The sequence below is a fragment of the Manduca sexta genome, chromosome 8, assembly GCF_014839805.1.
Source record: "Manduca sexta isolate Smith_Timp_Sample1 chromosome 8, JHU_Msex_v1.0, whole genome shotgun sequence".
Lineage (NCBI taxonomy): Eukaryota > Metazoa > Arthropoda > Insecta > Lepidoptera > Sphingidae > Manduca > Manduca sexta.
In genome coordinates this window covers 11985190-12011395 of record NC_051122.1, presented here as the reverse complement: position 1 = coordinate 12011395, position 26206 = coordinate 11985190, and the positions used below count along the sequence as shown (strand labels likewise).

At 36.7% G+C, this 26206-nt stretch overlaps 1 protein-coding gene across 1 annotated transcript; it reads left to right on the top strand.

The window, feature by feature from the left end:
- The first annotated feature begins 221 nt into the window (after positions 1 to 221).
- Positions 222 to 25812, top strand: LOC115447868. Its single transcript, XM_030175120.2, has 7 exons — positions 222 to 1757; positions 19202 to 19491; positions 19997 to 20107; positions 20988 to 21073; positions 22380 to 22500; positions 22958 to 23136; positions 23455 to 25812. The coding sequence occupies exons 1-7, from the start codon at positions 803 to 805 to the stop codon at positions 23702 to 23704; spliced, it is 1992 nt and encodes a 663-aa protein (XP_030030980.1). The 5' UTR covers positions 222 to 802; the 3' UTR covers positions 23705 to 25812.
- Positions 25813 to 26206: the final 394 nt, after the last annotated feature.

Genomic DNA, 26206 nt, shown 5'->3' with positions numbered 1-26206 from the left:
TATAAAATTCGCTTAAAAATAGTGAAAAATACTTTAAATTATAGGAAAAAATTGTTTGAGCAAAGGTTTCGATTAGTTTTTCCAAGATAGACAGTTTGAAAATAGCACAAAATAAAAGTCCTTGAGAAATAGTCTCGTGGGGAGTGCGGTTACGTCACAGACGGGACTTTTGTAGTTATGTATGACTGCTAGGGTTCGCCCGATTGGCCAACAAAGCCTTGTCGGCGGCCATTTTGTTCGTGCTGACTCACCAAAAGGTGAAAAATGTACAAGAATTGATGCGCACTCCCCACGAGACTATACAACGGTATTGGGCATTTCCCTGAACACAAAATTTGGGTTTCATGTTCCGCACCTACCACGGCGTGGATAATATTTGGGAAAATAATCTTTTCCAGTGTTTATTAACTTTAAACTACTAATAAAGCTAACATTGTGTCATTATAAGTTGCCGCGAAAATTAAAATTTAAAAGTTTGGTGTTTTATACAGCGAAAACTTATTTTTCAGTCCGTCAGTGAGCGCTCGCTACGCATGGACTCAAATCGGTGTTGGACAATTGAGTGTGGAGTGTTTTGTGATTAAAAACTATTATAGCGATATTGTGAACAAGTGGATTGGCGATCTAGTCAAAGGAGTGAAGTGATAAGTCAATGGTGTGCGGCGTCAGATGCCAATGTTTACTCGTATTTGATTGAAAAAAAACAAAACGCAGGGACAGGATGTAGCCTCGGCGTGGTCCGAGGCGTACGAATTACATTAGGATACCTGTATTACCGTGAGAAGTGACCGCAGACGGAAACATGACGGACCCCACGATTAAGGTAAAGACGGAGAGGCCCGACGAGGCCGAGATCAGGGAGTTGGCCGCCAAGATGGTGGAGGCCAACAAGGCCAAGGCGCTGGCGGCGTCGGTGGCGGCGACGCGGGCCCCGCCCGGCGCGCTGGTGGGCGTCCCGCCGACCGGCGCCGGAGGACAGATGGGCATCCTCAACTTCCTGACGCGGAAGCCGGGCGCGGCTGGCGCCGAGCAGCGGCCCGCGCCCGACAACGACAAGAAGACACCCGCGCCCGACGAGGCCAGCTGGAAAGGACACTTTGGCTGGGACATGCTCGGCAAATGCCACATCCCGTACATATACCGCTCCGGCGAGAAGTACGTCGCGGTGCGCATGGTGGAGATCAAACTGCTGAACAAGTACCTGAACTACCTGCACGCGGACATATACTCGTGCACGTGCATCCGGAGCTACTACATCACGGAGATCGAGGCGCGGCTGCTCAACGAGATCAACAATAGGCATTGTGACGGACAGTTCGGCCGCGAGCCGTTCACGCAGAAGGACTTGGTGGTGCGGCTGTCCGACGCGTACGAGTTTTACAACTTCCTGGACGTGTGCTACTACAAGCTCCTGCGGGGCACGACCAACAGTAAGGACAAGTGCGGCTTCATCAGGATAAATAAGGAGTCTGTTGTGCCGTACACGGTGAGGGACAACCAGAAGTTTGTGCCCTTGTTCTACTTCGAGGGCGAGACGGATAACCTGAAGCTGAAGGCGGACCAGCTTAAGGGTTGGGACCTGTCGTACTTAAAGTTCTGTTGTAAAGTGCAGGGCATCAGGAACGAACTGTTTGCCAGTGAGACGTGTTCAGTGATCAGTTTGACGGACATCAAGAGTTACTTCCCACCCGGCACTGAGTTCGAGGAGTACTGGCCCAACAAGGTGGTGGACTCACAGCTGCTCATATCCGCTAAAGGTGAGCATCAAATATATCATATTTATATTCTATTTTATTTTCTTGTTATTAAACTTAAAGCATATTTGTCTGGTTTGAAAATACTAAACTCTGTTTTGTCCCACATGCCAAACATTTTAAAGACAAAAATAGTGGTCAATTATTATAGGAACATTGTTAACAAACAATATTTAAAACTCCTGTTACATAGTAAATCAAGCCTTAAAACTACAGAACATTTTGGATTTTGTTTTAAAATATATGATTCCTTTTTCTTTTTGAATTTATGATTGCTATGAATATAACTAGTGTGTAAAGTTTTAGTTTTAAGCCGACAAGGGCAAAATGTGGGCTGGCATGGTGGAGATTTGTGGCACTTCACATCTGATACCACACTCAGGAGAAGCTATTTTGTTTTCATAACAAAGATGTACTTATTGAAACAAACCTGTGTAGTTAGCATTTACACATTTCAATGACTCCGTCACTTAAAGTTGTAAATCTTATAGTATGATTTTACAGGGGACCTGTTAATAACAATATTGTATGGTAAATATTTAAAACGTTTTTCAATTATTGATACCTTCTACAATCATTGGTAGTTGATGAAAGTTTTAAATATTTATCAAAAGAACAATATTCATTAAAACAAGTCCTATAATCATACTCTTTGATTTATGACCTAACGCTTGGGAAACATTGATTTAAAACATTACTAATAAACATTGTATATGTCTGCCATAGTTGAAATATTTTGTCTTGCTTCCTCCGATATTAAATGTCACTCAGCATTTCAAGACAAAACATTTAACAGAAATGAATGTACAATGTCTATTAGGCAGTTTCTATTTCACTCTTTCCCATAGGATGCACTGTGCCCCATTGATTTTTTCTCTCCCTCAAACACATATACAGTCCCTTAGTGCATTCTCTCACAGAGTTCACCTTAAACAAAGATGAAAACTAAAGTCTTGGCATTCTTAATATATTTAGCGTTACTTAGGTTGTTTAGCAGCATATTTGAAGGTTTTTGTGTCATCTTACAGTTTCACTTATGGTGATGGAGTTATAAACAGATTATAAACCAAGTATATATGTACTCAAATCAACCAAATAAATCCTAACTGAGAACCATGACAAATTATCTCAAAACACAATTTCTTACAATGAAGGTTTTGGTATTTCTTTCTTTTTAAGACCTATTAGATATACCCATGTTCAATAACTAACAATAAACAAAAAACTTCCATTAAGAATTCCCTATGTTTGTTGACACCACAAACTAATGAATGGAAAGAATCTAATGAATCATTGTTATTACCCAATATGATATATTTAGGTCACAAATCACAACAATTAATATTATTCACTTAATAATTTAAGTGGGTAGTCCATCTATTATATGAGAATACGAGAAAACTTAATTTTCTTCTCTTGTTTATCAAAGCTTGAATATTTAATTGAATCAAGAAGGTTCTTTTAAGGTTTTATCTATTTAATTTTTATTATTCTCAGAATGTAGTGACTCAAGATGTTTTGGTCATAAAATAATTTTTAATTTTCCTTAGATACTTATCTAAGTCATTATTGTCTGGGCTTTTACCAGTTTTTTGAATGAAACAAGTTGAAATACTTACATTGAAAGTTTTGTGTTTTTTTTTAAACTATTTTATGTTAATATAGATTTTGAAAAAAAAACTACTTCCTTACCTTCTACAAAATATGCATGAATTATTGTCACATATATAATTTGTTAAAGAACAATGTTATTTTTAAAGATACAAGAGCAAGGCAATATCAGTAAAGGTTGTTTCTAGGAATGAGTGTAACTTCTCCATATGAAGTTTCAAGTCACTGTGTAGTGTGACTTATTGGTGCCTTAACATTACTAAGAAATTAGTTACTGTCAAGTTGTCGACCCCATTAGTACCCGGCTTGCGAACAAAAGGAATTAGTAAAATAAAATTGTATGGGTACTTAAATTGGTTTTGGTGCTGTATGGTACAAAAAATAATATCTAAACTATGTAGTGAACTTACAAATATTGTCTAGAATGAAGTCTGCTTGACTAGAATTATTGTAGTTTCATGGGAAACCATGGTGAAGTCTTGATGTCATATTTTGTGCAGCCATTCAAGTTTTCAATTGTTTTATAGTGCCACTCGCTGTTTAATTCATCACAGATGGCTACCCTATTAACAATACCTTTGAATTTTATATAATTAATACATAACATGTAGTTGTGTGGACTAAGGCTTAAAACCTCACAGTACTGAATAGAGAAGACCTATGTTCAGTAGTGGGCTATAATTCAGGGCTAGTATTGCACATAGTTGTGAGAACTGCTGCCTTATTTGTAATTTTCTATATTACTCTAATTAGTTACAAGTTTAAAAATTTATATAATTACCACATTATTAATGTAATTGTACAAACAAATGCTATTTGTTTCTGAGAATTTGTAAAGTGATAACACATTTGGTAAATGAACACTATGATGATACATATATAACAAACATATATAACAGGAACTAATGTACATAACTTTATCCTATAACCTTCGTTCGAATCTATGATCGCCTTGAGTTTAAAAAAGAACTCAATCTAATATCAAAAACATAAAAACAGATAAACAAATCATATTTATCTAGACAAATTTATTGTCTTCAGCCAAAAAATTGGTTCGAGAATCAAAAATAAATTGCTTTATTGGTTTTGTAGGGTGCGGACCCACTCGTCCCCTAAAACTCGTACCCTAGAATAAAAGTTGTAGATTCGTCACCTATTCAAGTGCCCATTGGTCCCCTGATAGGAGACCAGTTAATATTAATTTATTTATAAGGTACCCATTCGTCCCCCATCGTCGTTATCAAAATCACACGAAGAAACATGATAAGCGAGTACAGGCATGCACGATTGTGTAGAAGGCATAACCGTCTGTGAGTGGTCACCGTCGCCTGTAATCCTAAGTGATCGTTTTATTTAATGATTTTTTATGTTTACGCAGCGATTGCCTAGTTGGGTGTGGAACGGACTGCAAAGATGAATGTCCGCAGGTTTAAATCCCAAGGCACACACCTCTGACTTTTCTAAAAAAATCATGTGTGTATTCTTTGTGAATTTATCGTTCGCTTTAACGGTAAAGGAAAACATCGTGAGGAAACCTGCACTTCTGAGAAGTTCTCTATAGGAATTTCGAAGGTGTGTGAAGTCTACCAATCCGCACTAGGCCAGCGTGGTGGACTGAGGCCTAATCCCTCTCAGTAGTAGAGGGGGCCCGTGCTCAGCAGTGGGCTGGTATATAATACAGGGCTGATATTATTATTATTATATTACGCGAATGTTAGGTGCAGGCCACACAGATAAGACGTAGGGCGCAGACATGGCACGTATGGGGCGCCGTCGTAATTGTTTAAAACATATAGAAAATACGAGGCACGGACGTGACGCTGGGCGCCGCGAGAGATGAAGGTTTTAAGCTGTCTGATTTGACACGATAACATGTCTTTTTGCAAGATGAAGATGTGTTACCACTGGTGTATCTCGCTAATATACAGAGGGTTATTGTAATACTCTAGTCTGTTATAATTATAGAGAACTGGATGATTTTCAATTAATCTAAAAAAATTAACGTTGAATACATAATCGTCCCGCATTTTCACTTAATATACAATGATCTTCGTTCTCTAAACACCTCGCAACTACTCAAGGACGCAGGTAGCTTTGTGTAACAGCGCCCCACCCCGCTATATGAGAATAATTATTACGATTACATTAAAAACATAGTGTCTTAGTATAAAATAGCAGGATAACGTAGTTTTCCCATAAAGATGTTTTGTGTTTATGAAAGTGTAGTTTACAGGACGCAATCTTTTAGGCACTAAAAGTAGAATGGCCCTCTTAAGATATTGTAATTTTGAAAGGGAAGTAATAGAATTTAATAATAATATTGATTTCCATACTGTCATTATCTGTGATTTGTAATAAATGTGATACTTATACAGGGTAATTTTGACATCGTGTTACTAAATGAAACCACCGGTTCGTGGTGACCTCTACTAACACCGCTCTTCGCCAAAAATCCCAATTTTAGATTTATGGTTTTTTGATCACGCTGTCTCTTAGCGCGCTTAACTTAAATGAATGAACTACGTCACAGCTGATCATATTATTAGCGAACCTATAGGGTTAAGAAGGTCAGCTCACAAATGAACTTTCAATACGTTCACCGACATGGTTGCAGCAGTTTATTGAGTCGTGGAATTCAAAATAAGATACGCAAATTACTACAAAAACAGTCCCTACCCCTCAAACAATACGTGATAATAAAACGACATCCAATAAATAAATACCGTCATACAAGTGTATGAAAAGGAATCAAGTATTTTGCATGTGTTGTTGCCTTTAAAGAAAAGTATTGATTATTTAGTCAATTATAAACGTTATTTTGGTTTTAAATTAGTTTTCTTACCAAAAAGTTACCTACATAATTACTAAAGTTACAAGATTTAAATCTATTGGAATCTTTTTTAGAATCTACATTATATTCCAATATTTATTTTAATTGCAACATTAATATTTCGGTTTGTCATAATGTCTAAAAGACTACGTAGACCGAGAGTAGACGTACGTCATATTATGCTTTCTGTACCATTTCTTTGTTAGATAGGTACACTATGGCAATGCGTCTGAGTCTTTGGCCGAGTCGGAATAGCGTGCGAAAGCGACATGATGATAACACTTTTCATTACAATAGTCGTACTCTTTCTCACCTAAACACTCAGTGTTGTCAGTATAAACATTTTACCAATAAGGTTACAAAATGACTCTGTACAAATTTAATGCATTTTATTTATGCCTTTAGCACGCGATTGTACCGCCGTCATAGAGCTCAAAAAAACAAAATACTCTATAGGAGGGGACCAGTAGGCACTAAAAAATATTACAGGGGACGAGTGGGCACAGGGTACGAATTTCAGGGGACCAGTGGGTGCGAAGCCGTTTTGTATGTGATCTGTAAAACAAAAGGTGGTATGTGCATAATTCGATTATTTGAATTTAATTTTTCTCTAAAAATATTCGAATCAAATTAGACCTTATTATAATATTGCAATAGGCTTCGTTCTATAAATAATGTGGTATAAAAGAAATAAGTTTGACGAATTGTAGTTGGACTGGAAACTCTGCCCACCTTTTTGGGCATGTAGTCGACGTCAAGCGAAAGTGTGCTAAGTTTGATCATAATACGAAACACACTCCAATGGCACACGAAAAGAAGTTACAACCTGATGTGGCATTAGGTTCAAATCTATCAGAATAAGTTCATAGAACTGTGGGTTCATTACCATCTCTACCCGCCTCTCAGCCTACAGGCGCTGTTATAAACCAGGAAAACGGAAAACTTCATACTGATATTTTTGTCATACATTTTTCCAATAACGATAAGTATTTATAAGTAGTTCCACGAAGTTATTTAAAATTATTTAAAGAAAAACAATTTAAGTAATTAAAGTACGTAAATTACTTACAAGAACTTTGAACATATTTTAATTTATACTTCTGTCTCTATATTATAGTGCGTATATTAGGCAATATACCTATTAAACAACCTCATTCGCCTGCCAAAAATATATCAGCGTACCTGTGTATGCTTAATAGCTTTATTTCGAAACAATATACCGAAATTAATTGGGATATTTCGTGTCCCATATGACAATAGGCTCTCTTATTTATCTTATCATGAAACGAAAATAAACTCTGTGTGGGTGGATTAGATAGGCTCTTGCCTTTTCTTTGAGGAAAGGCCGTAAGCTTATAACTATGAAATTTATTAGACTTCTAAGCCACGTTTGCAACACCTATAATAACTTTAATACTCAATGATTCAAGTTAGTTTTAAGTAGGGTCTGCTGAACACGAGTAATTGTTTTTGGCACCCTTTACACATGGTCTGTTCCAATGTGGGTTGAAATACCACGCGTGTTTAGGACACCAGGACCCCAGTTTTACAACTTTAGCGTGGTGAACCCCTATTGTACATCTTTATTACCGGAGTCTGAGTTATGTGATCTTTTTCATCGTTAAGGTCGGCTGCGGACAAGAGAAAAAGAGCTCTCTAAAGAAAAAAATAAAGTGTGATTTCAAAACGAAAGCTTTTTTATAACCTTATACGCGCTTTATCAAAACTAAACACGTGTTTTTAATTTTTGGCGCCTATTTGGCCCGACTGTTTTTAGGGGCGTAACTATAGTAGTGGACAGGCGGCAAATGCCACGCGTCCTCGGCTTGGAACCCAAGAGGAGGAGACAGATTTAATTCGATGCCCTGGTGCACAGGCATGTCGTTCAGGTTATTCTACACATACCTTTTGCAAAAATAGTCTCATTGTCACATAAATAAAGGTCGTATTTTGCACTGCCGAGGGTCCCTATTCCACGAATTTGACCTTCACGGGTGTATACGCCACCGATATTCGTTAAAATCATTGTCTATTGGTATGTTAGAGTATTTCAGGGTAGGTTTTTCCCAAGAAAGGACTTACGCGGGCGCAGCTGCGAAATGAAGCTAGTCTCGTATATTTAGGCGCCGTCATTTTTTATTCACGCTGTCAAAAGGCGCCTGAGTCTGTTTACAAGATAACGACAAAAAGCGCTAAAGGGCGTTCAAGCGCCGGCGAACAGCGTGGCAGATTATAAAATCAATGGATTTTGTAGCCTATGTATATGGAAATAAAGCGCATTCTTATATTGAGAATGATCTCTTAAGTATTGAAGGTGAATTGCTGGGGATTACCCTGCCCGCAAATATAGACATTATGTGGATATTCATAAAATTCAAAATGCATTGATAAATGTGTATAGCCGTTTCCATTGAAGACCCCATTCTCAATCTTCAATCCGATTCCAAGAATAAACCAATCAAAATAAATCATTTGTAAGCATGTCAAAAATACTTTGTTCTGATTGGTCCATTTTTGAGATAGATCAAAAAATGCGAAAGGCATCGTTTATAGAAAACGGCGGTATAGGCCGACTTCTATATAGTCTCCTGGTTCCGTAACTTCTATGGTGCAGTGGACTATGAGCCCGTTGTGTAGCGAGAGTCCGCGCGTTTGATCACCAGATCGAGAAACTTTAGTAAATATATCGGATCTAAGCGTAGAGAGCAAAATTCTGTCGTAGTAAATTCTATCAGAACGACTTTGTCTGGAATCAAGACTGTGTGATTATTTTTTTACTAGCGATTGCTGACGGCGTTGCTTTAAAATACATCCCCGGCGTAAAATTATCTATAGCACTCAGGAATCATGAAGTTACCTATTAGGAACAGTAGTTCCAGATATTATTGCTTTCAAACTTATCAGTTTATTAGTCCGTGAGGAATTCAGTTGGTGACAAATATTAAAAAATAGCTATCTTTTTTGGGGTTCAACTTCACACCGTATCAAATCGAGCTTAGTTGTTTAACTGTCAAAGTGTAACAAGTGTCAAAGAAAAGTAATAATACAAAGAAAGGGGGTGACCAAAAACGAGTAATAGAACACAAATCAGCGATTTTAGTCTTTCAGACTGTCCTACGCGAGCGGAGCTGCGGGCTGAAAGCTCATATTATGACTATATATTAATACGTGAAAAAAATCTATTTACGCCTTTTTAAGCACATTGAGGACACGGTAGAGTGTGAAGTTTGGAATAATTAGTTCAATAGACGAGTGCAGAAAATTATTATCTTTCAATTACCTCTTACAAAAATATTAAATTCAACTGTCGTAATTGGAGCCCTCGACCACTAGTAAATCATGAATACACTACGTATTTCTCTTGGATGCGACAAAATTACATACTTCTAATGCCAAGCAGTAGTGTGAACACGATTGCGTTCCGTTTTGTAGAACATTATAGTCAGTATAATTACCGTGTCTAGAAGATTCTAGAATATCGTCGGTCAGAAGTGCCCTGCGGCCTACACTGCCATACAGGGTTATCTAATTTAGTTTTGGGTACTATATTGAATAGGGGTAGTAACGTTACAACCAGTTTAGTGACTATATTCAATTTGTGGTATAAAAAAATCTTTGTTTTCATGTTTATTAGCGACCAGTTTTGTTAATTTTACTTATTATTATTTAGATAAGTATCATTTTACAACTCAATGTGGTCAAACTTGTAGGTGCAACAAATGACCTCTAAACAGATGATGCTAGGTATCATAAATATGTTAATTGCATAAATATAATAGGATTATTTAATAAAAATACCTATCCTGTTCTTAAACCTGTTTATTATTAGATTTAAATATATCTAATCTGTAGGTTTTAGTTTTATGACTATTTCTTTGCAGAAAAATACATTGTCATGAAACGGTCCATAATTTAACAATATCGCCAAAAGTATGCCGGCCTGACTTATTGGATGTGTATCCTGCGCAGGTTGTGTCCGGAACGGAATCGGAGAAGTCACTATGGCCAGTTTTCCGGCAATTTGTATTGTCCATTGAAAAGTTACATTTGGGGTTGCGTTTTTTAGAGGAAGCAATTTTATTTTTTTGATGTATAGGGGGGATCAGTGTAGAGCTAAAACCAAGTTTGTGGGGTCGCCACCGTTGTCCCACGGCCGCCATCTTGAAAATAGGGGTTGAAATGGTTTTTACGATGTTTCTCTTGAAATATTTATCTGACAAAAAAATGTATAAACATTTTTTGTTGCTAATTAAATTCTCTACAATTTTGGTCCAGTAACTTTTTGTCGTAGAACTATAAATAAAAAAGTTATAAGCGAAAATGTTAAGAAATTCAATGTTAAGCAATGTCCATTGCAACGTCATCAGAACGTGTGTTTATAAGGTTCATAATGCTTTTTTTTGTACTCTCATTAATACCCAAATACCCAAGGGACCATTAGGGAACAAAAGAACATCTGCCTGCTATTATTATTATTATTTCTAACCTCTCTTATTGTAAGAATAGCTGATCATATTGTGTTGAAGTTGTCGTTCAACTTATATCTTTTAGTTGTGCTACATATTTCTGTACGTGCGGATGTATTTTATTCTGTTTCTAATTGTGAAGACGATTTCGAATGATTTTAGACACGATTTTAACTTTAGTGAAAATTACTTTTTTTTTTATTAGCATTTTGACTTTTAAGTCTTTTAAACTACTTTTTTTAAAAGTCTTTTAAACTACTTTTTTTATTAGCATTTTGACTTTTAAAAGTCAAAATGCTAATAAAAAAAAAGTAGTTTTCACTAAAGTTAAAATCGAGTCTAAAATCATTCGATCTTTTCACTATTAAAAACAGAATAAAATACATCCGCACGTACAGAAATATGTAGCACAACTAAAAGATATAAGTTGAACGACAACTTCAACACAATATGATCAGCTATTCTTACAATAAAAGAGGTTAGAAATAATAATAATAATAGCAGGCAGATGTTCTTTTGTTCCCTAATGGTCCCTTGGGTATTTGGGTATTAATGAGATTAAAAAAAATAAGTATTATGAACCTTATAAACACACGTTCTGATGACGTTGCAATGGACATTGCTTAACATTGAATTTCTTAATATTTTCGCTTATAACTTTTTTATTTATAGTTCTACGACAAAAAGTTACTGGAACGAAGTTGTAGAGAATTTAATTTGCATAAATGTTTTTTGTCAGATAAATAGTTTGAGATACATTGTAAAAACCATTTCAACCCCTATTTTCAAGATGGTTGCCGTGGGACAAGGGTGGCGACCCCACAAACTTAATTTTAGCTTTACACTGACCCCCCCTACACTTCAAAAATATAAAATTGCGTCCTCTAAACAACGCAAGGTAAGGCCTAAAACATGTAACATTTCAATGGACTAGTAGTACTTATAGACTGAACACGAAATCCGCGCCATATTGTGGTAAAATATGGAAACTATTTTCTAGTATTGTCATCGTTAAATATAAAACGAAAAAGCAAAAGTGGCACCCTCAAACAGGGTTTTTTATTTTCGTTGTTGGTTACACATACGCATGTTGCTATGTAGTCGAGTATTAATATTAATGCACCTTTAGGTTTAATAATGGTAAGATTATAGCTGTCAAGTGACTTTGTCCGGTCTAAAGTCGATAACCACTCCTCTATGTTTCTAGTCTTTGCAATTAGAGACGTGATTCAAAACTGACTTCAGGCCGGCTGGTCTTGCATTAGGCGGGACACGCCAGTCGTCCGCCACGCTGGCCTAAAACCTTCTTTAACCTTCAGATTGCTAAATTATATGGATATTAAAATACACACCTAACTTTAAAAAGTCACTTGTTCTGCAATCATACCTTTGACTTGCGTTTTGGGAAGGGACTATCCCTTCCACTCCTATAGGACCGGGAATGATAAATTATTGACCAAACTGAGATATTATTTTTTAAACCCTACGAAAGGTTTATGTTCAGTCCCTGTTGAGGAAAACTGTACAAACAGAATGTATACGCATGAATTAGAAACTATGTAGGTCACGGCTTAATTTGATTTACTTGAGAGGCATTCGTTTGACATTGAATGCGCGGATCAGCGTGGTGGGGGTACAGATAAACGGTTAATTGTAAAACCAGTTTAGATAGAACCCTTGATAAACACAGGGCCGTGGCCTTTGGAACAGACTCTAGACACCCTTTATAAAGATAATCCCAAGAGATTTCTAGAAACTACTTTTACATTCGTTTCCGCCTGACAAAGTCGTCCTAGAAAAAAATCCTTAGATCAAAAATATTTAATTGTATTCAATACAGTAAATACTATCTGTATGTCAAATTTCATCTAAATATGTTCAGTTGTTGTGTTTACTTTAGTATCCAAACGTTGTCATAAATTTTCGCATTTTTAATAATTATCTGATTCTACTATGTATATTACTCTTGATTTTTTTCATTTACGTATTTCTTATTGTATAACTATTATTAGGTGTTAGAATTTGTTTTGTCATTGATCAATAATCTCCAGATGTGATTCATATGCGTTGGATTTACTTTATTTTATTATCACTACACGGATCATGATTGTTCATAATCACAATCAGCACCATAATCAATGATATCTTCATCAGTCTCATTGATACAGAAATATGTCAGTTCATCGTCTTGGCCATACACTTACTGCTTTAATAAATCGATATTTGCTTTTCTTGGTTTCCAGGAGTCTAAAATTGGACTCGGTAAATGAATATAGGCTCCCTAGTTACGTGACGTGGTTGGCAAGTTTGTGAATTGTAAAACACCTTCGTCTACTGACATGGGAAAAAAGCGTGATCTGCCGATGGTAGCCATTTTTGTCAAAGGCAATGGGCAAACTTGATTAGGCTGTAGTGGCGAAGAGTCTATATATCCCGATTCCTGCCGGCTTCCTTTTATGTAGAATCTAATTGTCTAGTTATAATTAGAAAGATTTGTAGACCACATTCATGCATATTAGTACCTATATGTTGTGTCGGGTTACCTCTCGGAATATTTCAGCTTACTCAAAGCTGGTAACTACTGGCGCCTTAATTTTATACGGGCGTCATACTGCTCTCGTTATTCTGATGTAGAAGAGGATAATACCTTTTCCAATCCCCTTTTCTTCCTATACATATATCAGTAATTATCCATAATTCTTTTACCTGCGTTTTTCGGTTGTCAGTAGTCACTGAACATTGGGTAACCTTGCTCATTTGTCGACCTTAGGACGCTTTTTTGTTATTAACAGTTCTAATAAGAATCCGTATAGTGCAACGGATTGAGATTCTAACAATAGAACGGCTTTAGTCACACGAAATATATAGCTGATTTGTCATGAAGATATTTTGTAGAATCACAGCAGGCCTATGCCGGCTGATTCATAGAAGCAAACGCACTACGTAAATTAATAAAAGCTCACGCATTGCATCTGTAAGATTAGGTAAAGTCGGATTTAGTGATCCGATTTTTTTTTAACTAAAAAATAAAGTTACAAAAAGTTGATAGACAGATACTGTGCAAATTCCTCTAAGTATTGCTTATAGGGTTTCGCTTAGTGCATTAGACTTGGAAACAAAATCACGCCGCACTTTCTCGCACCCTTTTAGCTATTCAGCAACAACGTTTTCCAAAGCAAAGTATCTGTTGAAATTATACACGGATACCAAACAAACGAACTGTTTTATTAAACGAATAATAACAACAGAAAGCGTTTTAAATTTAAATTGTAAACAGCCATTACCAATGAGTTAAAACTATAAACTATATTCACATGACAAAGGCAACAAAAACATTATGTTTAACATTCTTTCAACAGTATCAATAGTTTGATGATCTAATAAAGTATTTTTTTACTAAATTCTTATTAACGCCTATTTATTCAGTAGTACTATTGGGAAAATTATGGCAAATGCACTGGTAGAATAACTTCTCTGCCAGGCGACAGACGCAAAAGTCGTAAAGATAAAAATATATCATAAAAAAGGTATTCTGCCTTGAAATTATTTTATAGTGCAACTATTTTCTATAGTGATTTCTTTAAAAATAGAGGTCGGACCTTCAAAACGAGCCTTGACATGCTTTAATAATTTGCATGATGTTTTTTTATACAAATGGTACTTTTATCACACCACTGTGTATATAAGGTTGTATTTGGGACTTTTTATCTTAAATATATATATTTTAGCATAAGAAGTTAAATGCATGAGATTCCTTATTTATGTAATGCTAAAGTTAATGCGTGGCAGATATCGCTTGATATTAGGAGACATCTTTACTAGTTATATTAAATAACTCATATTTCCTATCTGCAGATCGGATGCTATTATACAAACTATACTTTGGAGTTACTTCCCACCTGTGCTTGTTTACTCTCCCATACTACGAACAATTTTATGGCCCTTTAAAATATGTTCTATTTTCATCACGCCTCGCTCTGTTCATAATGGATGTAAATAACATGTTCACGTTGGTCATTATTGATTTCCTGTAACCAGTGCTTAGGAAATTTGAAAATATTTATAGTATTTCAACGGCTAAGGCGTTGCGTAAACTGAACTTAAGTAAATTCTAATTTTTTGTCACATGTTTTCGGATTGTAGTATTGGAGCAATTCCGGTAGCAAATGGGTATTGCTCCTTCGTATCGCCGAGAGGCTGTATTTGGCTTGCTGACGTGGTAATTTGACCGGTATTCCAAACATACCAAATTCTACTATCTTTAGACATCAGAATTTGTTCCCGCCAAATAAAGTCCGTCCACGCAAAACGTTTCTTAGCTACGGCTTGGTGCCCTACGCGTCTTCACGTTGCGTCTCTAAGCATCTCGGGTATGAATGATGACGTCGCCTCAACCGCAAGACTCTGTCTAGTAGTCGTCTAGTAACTAGTCTCGTCGAGAATAATTATTGTAGATCTTACTTCCTAACTAGTCCCTATCTAAACACAGGTGACATAGGTCCTTCGGTGACGTCTCTCGATCTGGTTCAGTGCGAGCCTCATCCACTGCTTGCCGGCATTACTCGCGGAGTTGCGATATCGTCTTGACCATCAGGCTGTTAATCGGCCTCGTGATAGTGGTATTAGCAGCTGCAGTAACGCTACAGGATTCAAACCTTATGTAGAATTTGGCGCGAATTTAGGGGCTTAGTCTAGATTTTTATTGGCCTAAGCTGAATGGAAATTTTCTGCCCCGTTTATCTACGTAATTGTTTAAATCTTAATCCGCTGGCCTTTTAATGTGTCGCCATTGCGTAAGTAGTCATTCGGAATTGAATAGACACCGATAAAAAGAAAACAAAAGTCTCAAAAAACGCGATACATTCAGCGCTATTTATAAAACAATGAACCACGACGTTAACGTTGTGCGTCTGAAAATATTTGTTCTCATAAGCCTTTGATCGTACAGTTGACCTTTCTTAAATGTTACACTAGACGTGATGTTTCACGGACGCCCATTGTATTTTTCATGTCAATCACGTGCGGTCGTAAACAATATCGGCTGTCAACAGATTTTCAAACTGGTCGAATTAAAAAATGGACGTATGCTATCTGAAAAGGTAATAAGTAATTCCTAATGTTTTGGATGCCATAAGCGTAGTTCGTGTTCTTACTCTTAAAGCCTTTTATTCCTTTACATACAAACAAGACAACGGAGCAAATAATTTTAAGTTCTTTTAAGTTTAAGGTCACATTTGTGACTTAGTTTTTGTTGATTTTTTTATTGTTTTGTGTCGCAAAATAAATATAAAATTAGTAGTTTTTTAGTCACAATTCGTTTATTTTGTCTCGACAAGAAACATTGTAAATATTATTTCACTAATCGCCGTTTTCGATAAACAATTCAAATCTATTTTTCGATATCTCAGAAATGGACCAATCAGGACAAAGTTTTTTTGACATTCTTACAAATGACTTATTGTGATTGGTTCGTTCGGGATCGGATTAAAGATTGAGATTGGGATTGTTTATTGAAAACGGCTGTAAGTCTACGGTAGATGTAAAGTTATTTGATTTCTTGCGATGTTATTACTGAATACTATACTATAATATACAAATAATAATATATTGTAGAAGCCATTTTAAAGAAAATTTTTGTTCTAAAGTTTTCTTTCTCGGAAATTATAATATAGTCTGTTAACAATTCTGTATAAAATAAACTACAGTCACGTGTACATAATCCACACTCCACCGGTATAGGAATCGGAGTACACCACAACAAAATAATTGTTAAATATTATGTTACTGCCTCGGTGGCGTAGTTGTATTGCGTGCGCGGTACGGTACGGTGCGATACCGCAATGTGGTCCTGAGTTCGAATCCCGGGTCGGGTTTTCCTGCTCACTATTAGCCCGGAATATTGAATTTTACCCAATATAGCCATATGCTCGCCCTTTATCGCGTCATGGAACGAACACTTGGCGACAAGTGGGTGCCCTCGTTGCACCTCTGCCTACTCCTTTGGAGATAAAGCGTGATGTGTTTGTTTTATATTGCCAAATCAAGTACCTAAGGTCGATTAGGTCTAGGTCACGGTGATGCCACCTTCGATGACTGGGTTTAAATCAAGGTCTTTTAAAAGGCAACATACATCCCGCACTCGCGTTGCATATTCATTAACCGACAGCAAAAATAAGGTTTTCAATGAGCTGTATGTATCTTACGTGCCCACCCCGGAGTTGAGTGGTGCTTAGGGACTTGGGGTAGCCTACTACTTACCTAATCTGCAAGTACACGTGGAGATCCTTAGGGGAGGCCTATGTTCAGCAGTGGACTTCCTGTGGCTGAGATGAATGAATGAATGAAGTACAGGAAGTCAGTTTGGAGAATGAGTAGCAACGCCCATGCAGCGTGCGCTAGGTCGAACATCATTATATTCATGTGTGAAGAGGATTTATACAAAAAGTTCGTGTAATAAGTTAATATCAACTTTTCATAAGAAAGTACTACATATTAAATGTATAATGGAACTATAATTTCACGATTACCCATCTCTTTGAATACTTTTCTCGAATTTTTCGAACATTTTAACTTAAAACTGCATCGATGTTCGTATAGTTTGTGTTTCTCATGAACAAATTAACAAATGTTTATTATATTATATATGGATAAAAGATATTTATAATTACAATTTAAATGTAAGATAGATTTAAGAAAATATAAAATTATTTAAAAAAAAATTATTTCAAAATTTGCTATATAGTCAGTGCAAAAGTTGCTCAAAAAATTCCAAACCGAAATCGCCTTTAAACATTGTCAGTTTTACTTATAAAAATTTCGCAAAGCTATGCTTAGTTAAAACACAGATTTACTCGATCAGCTGTAACACAAAACCCGCCATCTTGCCTCTTAATGAGGTTTAAATTAGGAACCGGTGATGTTTTGACAGCTATTTAAGCAATTCTTAACCACCTCTTAAGGCTAAAACAAGTTTATAAGTAAGACTGTATGTCCTTATCAACAATCGTTTTATCTCCTGTAGCTAAATTAAACTTCAAAAGTTAACTTAATTTTAGATAAAGAAAAAACAATATTCAGTTGAAGTAAATGTGTAGAAGTGTTTTGAAGTTTTGAATTCGTTATGATATTTTTATAGCTGACTGTACGTCGTTTATCAATTGTTTATCGCGTTTCACGCAACTCACAATCCTTTTTGTCGCGCAACTGAACTTTGGTATCAGATAACTTACGAACTCTGTTGCCAGTCAAAAAGTTGATGTAATATTTACAACTTTTTACTTAGGGTTAAGTTTGCCCGAAAGTATTTTGGAGTTTTTTTTTTGTTCTTTAATTTGGTGTGGATATATTTAATACGGTAGTCGTAAAGACTATCTGAGGCTTACTTTTCCAGGAAGAACCATAGCGGTTCGCTAGCATAGGCCAGCATAGTTTGGCGAATTCTTCAAAGCGTAACATGGGTTCGTAATTTTAGGTTTTGATTGATTTATACATAATTACAAGCAATGTCGCCTTCAACTTGAAATTGGCATTATGTACAAATGCCATAAAAAGTGGCCGCCTTATTGAATAAAAAAAATCAGTTATAATGATGCTTTTCTTTCGGAAGCTACCAGTAGCGAAGCGTGAAATTTTCCGAAAGAGAACCCGACACAAAATATAGGTACTAATATGCATTAATGAGGTCTCCAAACAGTTCTAATGATTTTACATAAATTACAAAAGGGAAGCTGGCAGGAATCGGGTTATGTGGACTCTCCGCCACTGCAAGCTACGGTGGTACACTGATTCACACGTCAAATAACACCGCTGTATACGTCAGGGGTATAAAACAAAAAGAACTTCGTAGACTAATATCAGACTTAACCTTACTTAAACCGTCTTTTTAGAATTATTGATCAGTCTGGCAATACCGCCTATGTACTATCAAGGGTTGGCAGTCTCGCAGACGCCACTAAATGACGCTTTTATTGATTTCCGCTTTCCCCTATTTAATAATAGATCATACGGACATGACTCATGGACTCTACCGGGAACGCTCATAGAAATAACTATAAATGTTATAAAGCTGGATTTTAGAATAATTTTGGTGATGTTACCCGACCTTCCCTCATTTCGGATGTTATTTTGCATAAAACGAAATAAAAGTTTGCCTTTATAACATTGACTTCATTTGTGGTTTGAGGAGTTAGGCCTCGCAACATTTTGACGCAATGCCGCAATGCTTATTGTTGATTTTAATTGTTTCTGTAAAAAGCAGCAAAAATAAATTTTATCTGTAAAGGTACGGTAAACCAACTGCATTTCACCTCATATGGCCCGGAGTGGGGCCCAGATAGTCTCGATTGATAAGAGATGATCAATGATGACTCTTGCGTCAGTCAACAGAGCGCCCAGAAAGTCTCGATTGACGAGAGATGATTAATGATCACCCTTCGTCAGTCGACAGATTTATATCTGCCTGTATATAAATCCGGCTTCCTTACGTGAATAAATAAAAAAGCTATACATCAGCTTGAACCGATTCTCTCTTTCCTCCCCAGGTTCAGTATCAGGCGGTGGTCAATGGACGAGGGCGCCACCAGCGCCGCCACCGGGCGTGGTCGGCGGCGTGGGGGTCGGCTCCGGCGCCGGAGTCAGCCTCAGCACTGTGAGCAGCCAGTCCAACCGCGGGCGGCGCGCGGGTGCTCAGCGGCATTCACCGGCAGCGGCCGCAATGCAGATGCCCCACACCGGCCTGTCTGCAGCCGCTGTGCAAGCCCTGGCAAATGGATGGAACCTGCCTGGAACGCTTACACAAGCGCAGACGCAGCAAGTGCTTAGGCTTGCGCAGGTGTGTATTCAATATTCTTACATATTGTGAAACAAAGAGTACTCCGTCTCTTACGTTGAAACGAAAATACGAAATGATTAGGGTAAAGTTTATGTGGATAGTTCTTAAATGTATTATATGGTAGAAAAAACATGGGTATATATGCTCTGGTACCCGTGCGATGCCGGGGCAGGACGTTAGTGTCACTATAATTTGCAAACAATGTAAATTGGTCTGCGATTCTTATGAATAGCGAGTGCAGTTCACATTTATTGTCTTATCGTGAACCGCACTTTGGTATTTTCATGTAAATAACTGATGTAATATGAAAGTTCACGGTGAAATGTTGCGTAAATACATTGTGAAATATCGGATGAAAATGGGAATATGCAGTAGAACAGTTATATAATTATAGCAACAGTGGAAAGATATATTGCAGACTGTATGAGATATTTTAAGATATACATGCTGTAGTGTGTGATGCGCCTTATAGTCGTGTAGATATTGAGTGAGGTGTGTGGTGCAGGCACAAGTCGCTGCGCAGGCGCAGGCGGCGGCGCGGTACAGCACGGCCGCCATCGCCGCCGCGGCCGCAGCGCTCCCGCAGCACCGCTCGCAGCACCAGCGCGGCGTACAGGTAAATACTCACATACATCATACCTGTATTCCCAAAGGAGCAGGCAGAGGTGCACCTGAGCATCTAACTTTCGCCTTATGTGTTCCGTCCTATGATGTGATAGGAGGCGAGCCTATCACCATAACCAAGCACATATTCCAGACTACAGACCGAAGAACCCACTATCACTCTGCCAGATTAAGGACCATTATATTTATAAGTGAATACTAGTGATAGATACCTATCAATTATAATCAATCGATTTAACGTTAAAAAATTCATAGGAAAATGTTATAGTTGACATTCTCAATAAAGTTTCAATTGTATGGGAAGTGTGTCAAACCGCGCAGGCCAGTGGACTAGGCCTCTTAGTAGTAAAGGAGGCCTGTACCCAGCAGTGGGCTAGTATGTGACATACGGTTCGTATTATTACAGGAAACCATTATGTAATTATCTAATGCATATTATGATTTTTTTTTCTGCGAAAGTCCCTTTGAAGAACTTTCATCTCTGTCTCTCTAAGAACTGCCAATCCTTTAACAAGTGGAAGCTCTAGTTTCTTTTCTGAAAACTTCACCGAGATGTTTAGTCTATCATCTCCATTCCTGCTTATTAAATTAAATTTTAAACAATCCTATACATAAAAAGACCTCTTCCAATTTGAATATTGTGTTAGTAATTTACATATTACATGCCATGTCCATAGAATAAGTTGTCGGACATCCCAAGTATCTTAGATATTAACGTGGTCACACTAAATCCACATCCCTTACTGACTTGGCTTTTCCCATTCCCCGTGGAATCTATACGCTACAGCTAATCCACGAAAACGCATCATCCGCGATGTGTTAGCAATCAGCATTGTCACGTGAAAAATATGTTTGTGTTTGGTTCGTTTCAGTTTCCGAACAGTGCAATATCAATGGCGATGGGTCAGCAGGCCCCACCACCTCTGGTGAGGAGCACGGCCAACACGACCACCATGAAGTGAGCATGCTTACCATCACTTGTAGTGCGGTGTGGGAACAGCCTATCGCGACAATGCTGTTAGAGTTTATCACTAATCCACGGTCTAGGTATATAGTGTATGTCCGGGTAAACGTAGGACGTTAATAGGTCACTTCGAAAATGCCTGATATTCCATGTCTTACCAAGTGAGTAGGTTTTATTAGCACGAAATGCGAAAACCGTGTCGTAATGCCTTCAGTCATAAAGGCCATAATAGGTCCTAAGTTCTTTATTATATGAAGGTGACAGCCCTATCCATTTATTTGTGGAAATGGTGTTGTATTTGGATGAAACATTACGGTTGGATAATCTCTTTATGAATTTAACGTGGTATATTGAAATTGATTAAAAAAGTCGTAGTAAATTTGCTGTCACAAATAAAACAATAATGCCCTGATATTGTTAAATGATCGCAAACTATAGCTAATCTTTCCATGATAGGGGTGTTTCGGCTGTTCCTACATCGTCGTTTTGTGTCAATTCCATTCGCCATTGTCTTGTCACTGTGTAGTTATCATTATCCTGTGTTGCTTTCTATATAATTATTTTAAATTGTATTCATAATATTTAACTCATTTTACATTTATAATTTGCATAAAAAATCTTTCGTCCATGCTTTTTATAACGAAGCTAAATATTTTAATATAAAGAAAACATTTCAGTAATAAAATAAATATCAAATTAATACATTGGGAAGGGGTATATTACTAATAAAAAAACATGTTATGCATAATAAAACGTTTAGTTAATCCATTTGAATGTTAATGTATATTTAATTTGTGCTAATTTGACAGACAATCTAGTTCCTATTTGTAACGAAGATATCTCTTTATTTTATTGGATTAATAAAACGATTTAACATGATTAAACGCCTGTTTTATAATGTTCAGGTTAATTTTATCTGCGACGATATTCAATATTACTATTAAATTTGGTAACATTTGACAGTGTGACTTTGTCTTTGGTCGCCTTTATTTGACGATCATTTACTTAGGCGTACGGGAACAGGCCCTTATGTTAGTTTCTATCCAACATTTCTTCATTTAACGAGGTCCCTGACGGAATCGCATGTTAAACGGTGCGACGTTGACCTAATTTTGAAACGACTTCGAAAATGGAGGAATTCTCAATTCGACTGTATTTTAACATTGTGTACTCCTTTCATGTGTACCATTAGTTCATTTAAATCAAAGGAGATGGGCTCACTTATTCCCTAAACATTTCTTAACCACTCTCTTGCTGTGTCAAAATGAACTTTATTACTAATAAGTTTATGGTCCAACAGTGTACCCCCGCAAGTGACTGGATCAATGAATGGCCACTCAACCTCTCACTCCGTGGACAGTCGCAAAAGGCTTACACCAATACAAGACATCAGTATAACTGGCAACCATACGCCGTATAAGGTAACGTGTTCACATACAGATACCAATAATTATATATTAAAAATTATATTACAGGAAATATATAAAACCGGTACATAAGTGGACATATAATTATAGTGTGTACTGTATGAGTGTATGGCAGGAAAGGTTTTAAATATTTAAAAATATCTAAATTTTTACTGAACTATTTATGTGAGATCACAAGTGTTATAATACCAGCTTTAATTTTTATATCTGTTGTACGAATTAATTGTGATTTTTATTTTTATTAATGGGATATCAGAAATACATTGAAATTGTCTTGAACTCCCCAAAACTCCTCAACCAAATAGAGGGGTGATCTAAATTGAACATGTGAGTGTGTATGTTACTGCCTCTGTGAATGCTGTAAAGATTTAGATTGAGTTTTTAAAACTGAAGTTGGAATTATAATTTGTCTATCTCCTAAATCTAACAACAGAATATAACTGTTTTGCAGGTTCAAAAAGCGTTAGTGGAGAACATGATGGTGCCGTGCATCAACGCGAAGCCGTACCAGTACACGGAGCTGCTGATGACGCTGCCGGACCTGGCGAGCCACTTCTTCCCGCGCGTGTCGCTCACCACCTGCCGCGCCATGCTCGACGCGCTCGGGCTCACGCTCTACAGGCCCAACTCGTTAGTATATAATCTGTATAAATTAGTATGGTGTGTAACTTGTAAGGCATGATCATTTTGACTAGTTGTCATTCGATATTTGTACATGTAGGAATATTTAACAATGCCGTGTCTGGTGTTCATTGGCATTTTTTAAAATATCCCTAGTTCAAACATAAGTCTATTGGGTTTAATGGTGAATTGAGTATGGTATAAATACTATTAATGATGCTTTTTGTCTTCACCAATACCTCCTGGTGGACTACAGATTTTATTATTTTAATCATATGTCATGGGTAATTTGTGTTCTTGTTACATTGTAAACTGTTGTTTGTACAGAACTCAGTTGCAAGTATTGCGCAATTCGGGCAAGTGCAAATCGGCGGCGGCTGGCGAGAACGGTATGGCGCTGGTGCAGGTGCGCGACGTGATGCAGCATATGCCGCAGTTCAAGTACATGCTGCGGTCGGGGTTGCCGGACGAGCCGCCGCACGCGCCGCGCCCGGCGCACGCGCACGCGCCGCCCGCGCACGTCGCGCTCGCCGCGCACGCGCACCAGCCGCAGCCGAAGCGCGCGCGCGCCAACTGAGCCGCACACACGCCCACGCTCTGGGACCTCAACACTGCCACTATTTATTGACTTATCGTTATTGCGAGTGACAGGTGGCCGGCATGTGGGAGACAGTGAGTGCACTTTATGTTTGGATGTGTGAACTTATGCGTTGTGGTGAGAAGTGCTCGCTCAGGTCCTCGGGATTGTGAAGTACAGCAGCAATAACTGTCAGTGATGTAACAAATCAGACACTTACGGGAATCATCAGTCGTACCCTATATTATAACTTTTTGAACATTGTCAATTTTGTCATTATCCTGTACAAATTGTATAATACGATTGTAAATCGACAGATCTAAAGAACGATCTACACTTGTACTATTTAATAGAAGACTGAGATTTTTTTTATTTTTTAATCATTTCCTACGTAGAGAGCTATTGTGATCTTGTGATGGTGTAAATTTTAGTTGTCATTTGTGTGATTTTTGTATGTTTCCAAGTTAGTTTGTATGTTCAGTTTGTATACGACATCTGTATATACTAGGAGGCTGCGTAGTGCAGTCATGTTATTTCAGCAATACATTTTAGTGTTCAATAAAATAATCCTTAAAATTTTAGTGTATCACTGAAAGTAAGCGTTATTTTATAATATACTTATAGTAAAAAGTATTGCTTAAATCGCATAATTAAACGCTTATATAATTACTTAACATCACAATGTAAAAACGCGATTTCACAAATTATGGTCACATTTATATGAATGTAAGGCCAAAGTAATGAAACTTAGTATTTGGATTATAATTATAGTAATATATAAAATGAGAGTCTGCAAATGGAAGTAAACGCTTCATCTTTGGTCATTAGTACAGGGCGTTAATGTTTTCCTTTGCCTAAATTCATTTGCAGCTTTTATAATTTGCCAGGAAATTTTATGAAATGCACAAATTGTTTAAAATTTTATCGGCACTTTAATTAAGTTTTATATTATTGTTTTAATGTTCCTGGCAATACCAGTGAATTTGAATTTTTAGATGGTGGTTATTAGGAGAATGGTGGGGATATTGTTCCTAAATAGGTTGTAGACAAAATGGGGTTTCATTTAAATTATACCGTTGATTGTAGTGTCAAAAAGACAATTGAATTGTATAAATCACATTGCATGCATTTCCTGTGTTTGCAAGTTGAACATCATTGTATTTTCAACTAGCAAAAAAGACAGCATTTTCGATATGTTTTTTTAAATGAATATTGGCTTAGCTCAATAAGATGTACATCATACAGCACTGGTCGAAACCGCCTGGAAACCTTATTTGTCGTGAAACAATAGTAAATGCGTATGTAAACTTACTAATTTTGAAATTTCCATTGTAAAAACGAAATTGTCTAGGCTTTGTAATCGTACACTTGTTTATTTATAATGCTAAGGTACTATTTATTCAATAAGATTTGACCTTTGTGTCTATAGATAGAAGATATTCAAGTTAGTGTATGATGCATACACTAATTTTTTTTTTATAATGCTACACATGTACTAATATATTATTTTAATATTTAACATAAATTTGCTCCTACATACCACTGGATTATTAGCTGCATTAAAGTTGCAGCCAAGCATTTCTATAAGAAGATAAAAGGAAAACATTAAAATGTCTATTGTCAAGTGACAGAACTGAATATTGCTGAATTATACGAAACTCATTCAATTTTTTATTCGCAACTATGGAAAAAATTTACACACAAAAAAAAGTCTTACCGCCATTTTTTTCGATCCATCGAGAAAATTGACCAATCAGAACAGTTTTTTTTGACATCTTTCAAATGACTTGTTTTGATTGATTCTCAGGATCGGATCGAGGATTGGGATTGGGATCGTTTATTAAAATCTGTTAATGGAGAATAAGTTACATCTGAAAATGACCACAGCCTATGGCATTGTAAATAAACGAGATGTGTATAATATATAACAAATAAACGCAAGTGCTGTGTATATTGTACGCTAAATTATTTATGTATATAGATGTAAGTAACAAATAAGATCTATTTGATATCACTCGCGGGTAATTTTCACAGACAGCTCTTACAGAGTACTTGTGGAATTATCGATCTTGTATTTATAAAGAAAATAAAAAGATTCTTTATATGTTTGTTTTTTTTTTTCTATTTATCACAATAACCTTACGCTAATGGAATAAGTAAATTAAAATGTTCGTGGTAACTGAGATGAGTTTTACACATTTTTTTATTGTATGGCAAAGTATACAGCATTTTTACCACACCTGATGGTAATTGCCTGACTTGCTAGATAGATGACATATTTTGCCCTGGACAAATCTGCCTGTTTTACATCATGGCGTTATTGAAAATAAGGTGTATATGTAATATAATATACTTTGTCCCCGCCTAAGAACATATTCAGAATAAGAATTCCACAGAAAAAACACTATTCGACACCACCGCCATCTATTTAAAAAAAAATTGAAAGAGTCGGCTATTAGGTACCCTTTGAATCAAAATACTGCACTAGGATAAAAATTGGTC

Bases quoted from the DNA above. Each gene is read 5' to 3' on its own strand.
- LOC115447868 (XM_030175120.2), top strand. From the start codon at position 803: ATGACGGACCCCACGATTAAGGTAAAGACGGAGAGGCCCGACGAGGCC. The intron at 1,758-19,201 runs GTGAGCATCAAA...TTTCCTCCCCAG, and splicing joins GCTGCTCATATCCGCTAAAG to GTTCAGTATCAGGCGGTGGT. The intron at 21,074-22,379 runs GTGAGCATGCTT...ATGGTCCAACAG, and splicing joins GCCAACACGACCACCATGAA to TGTACCCCCGCAAGTGACTG.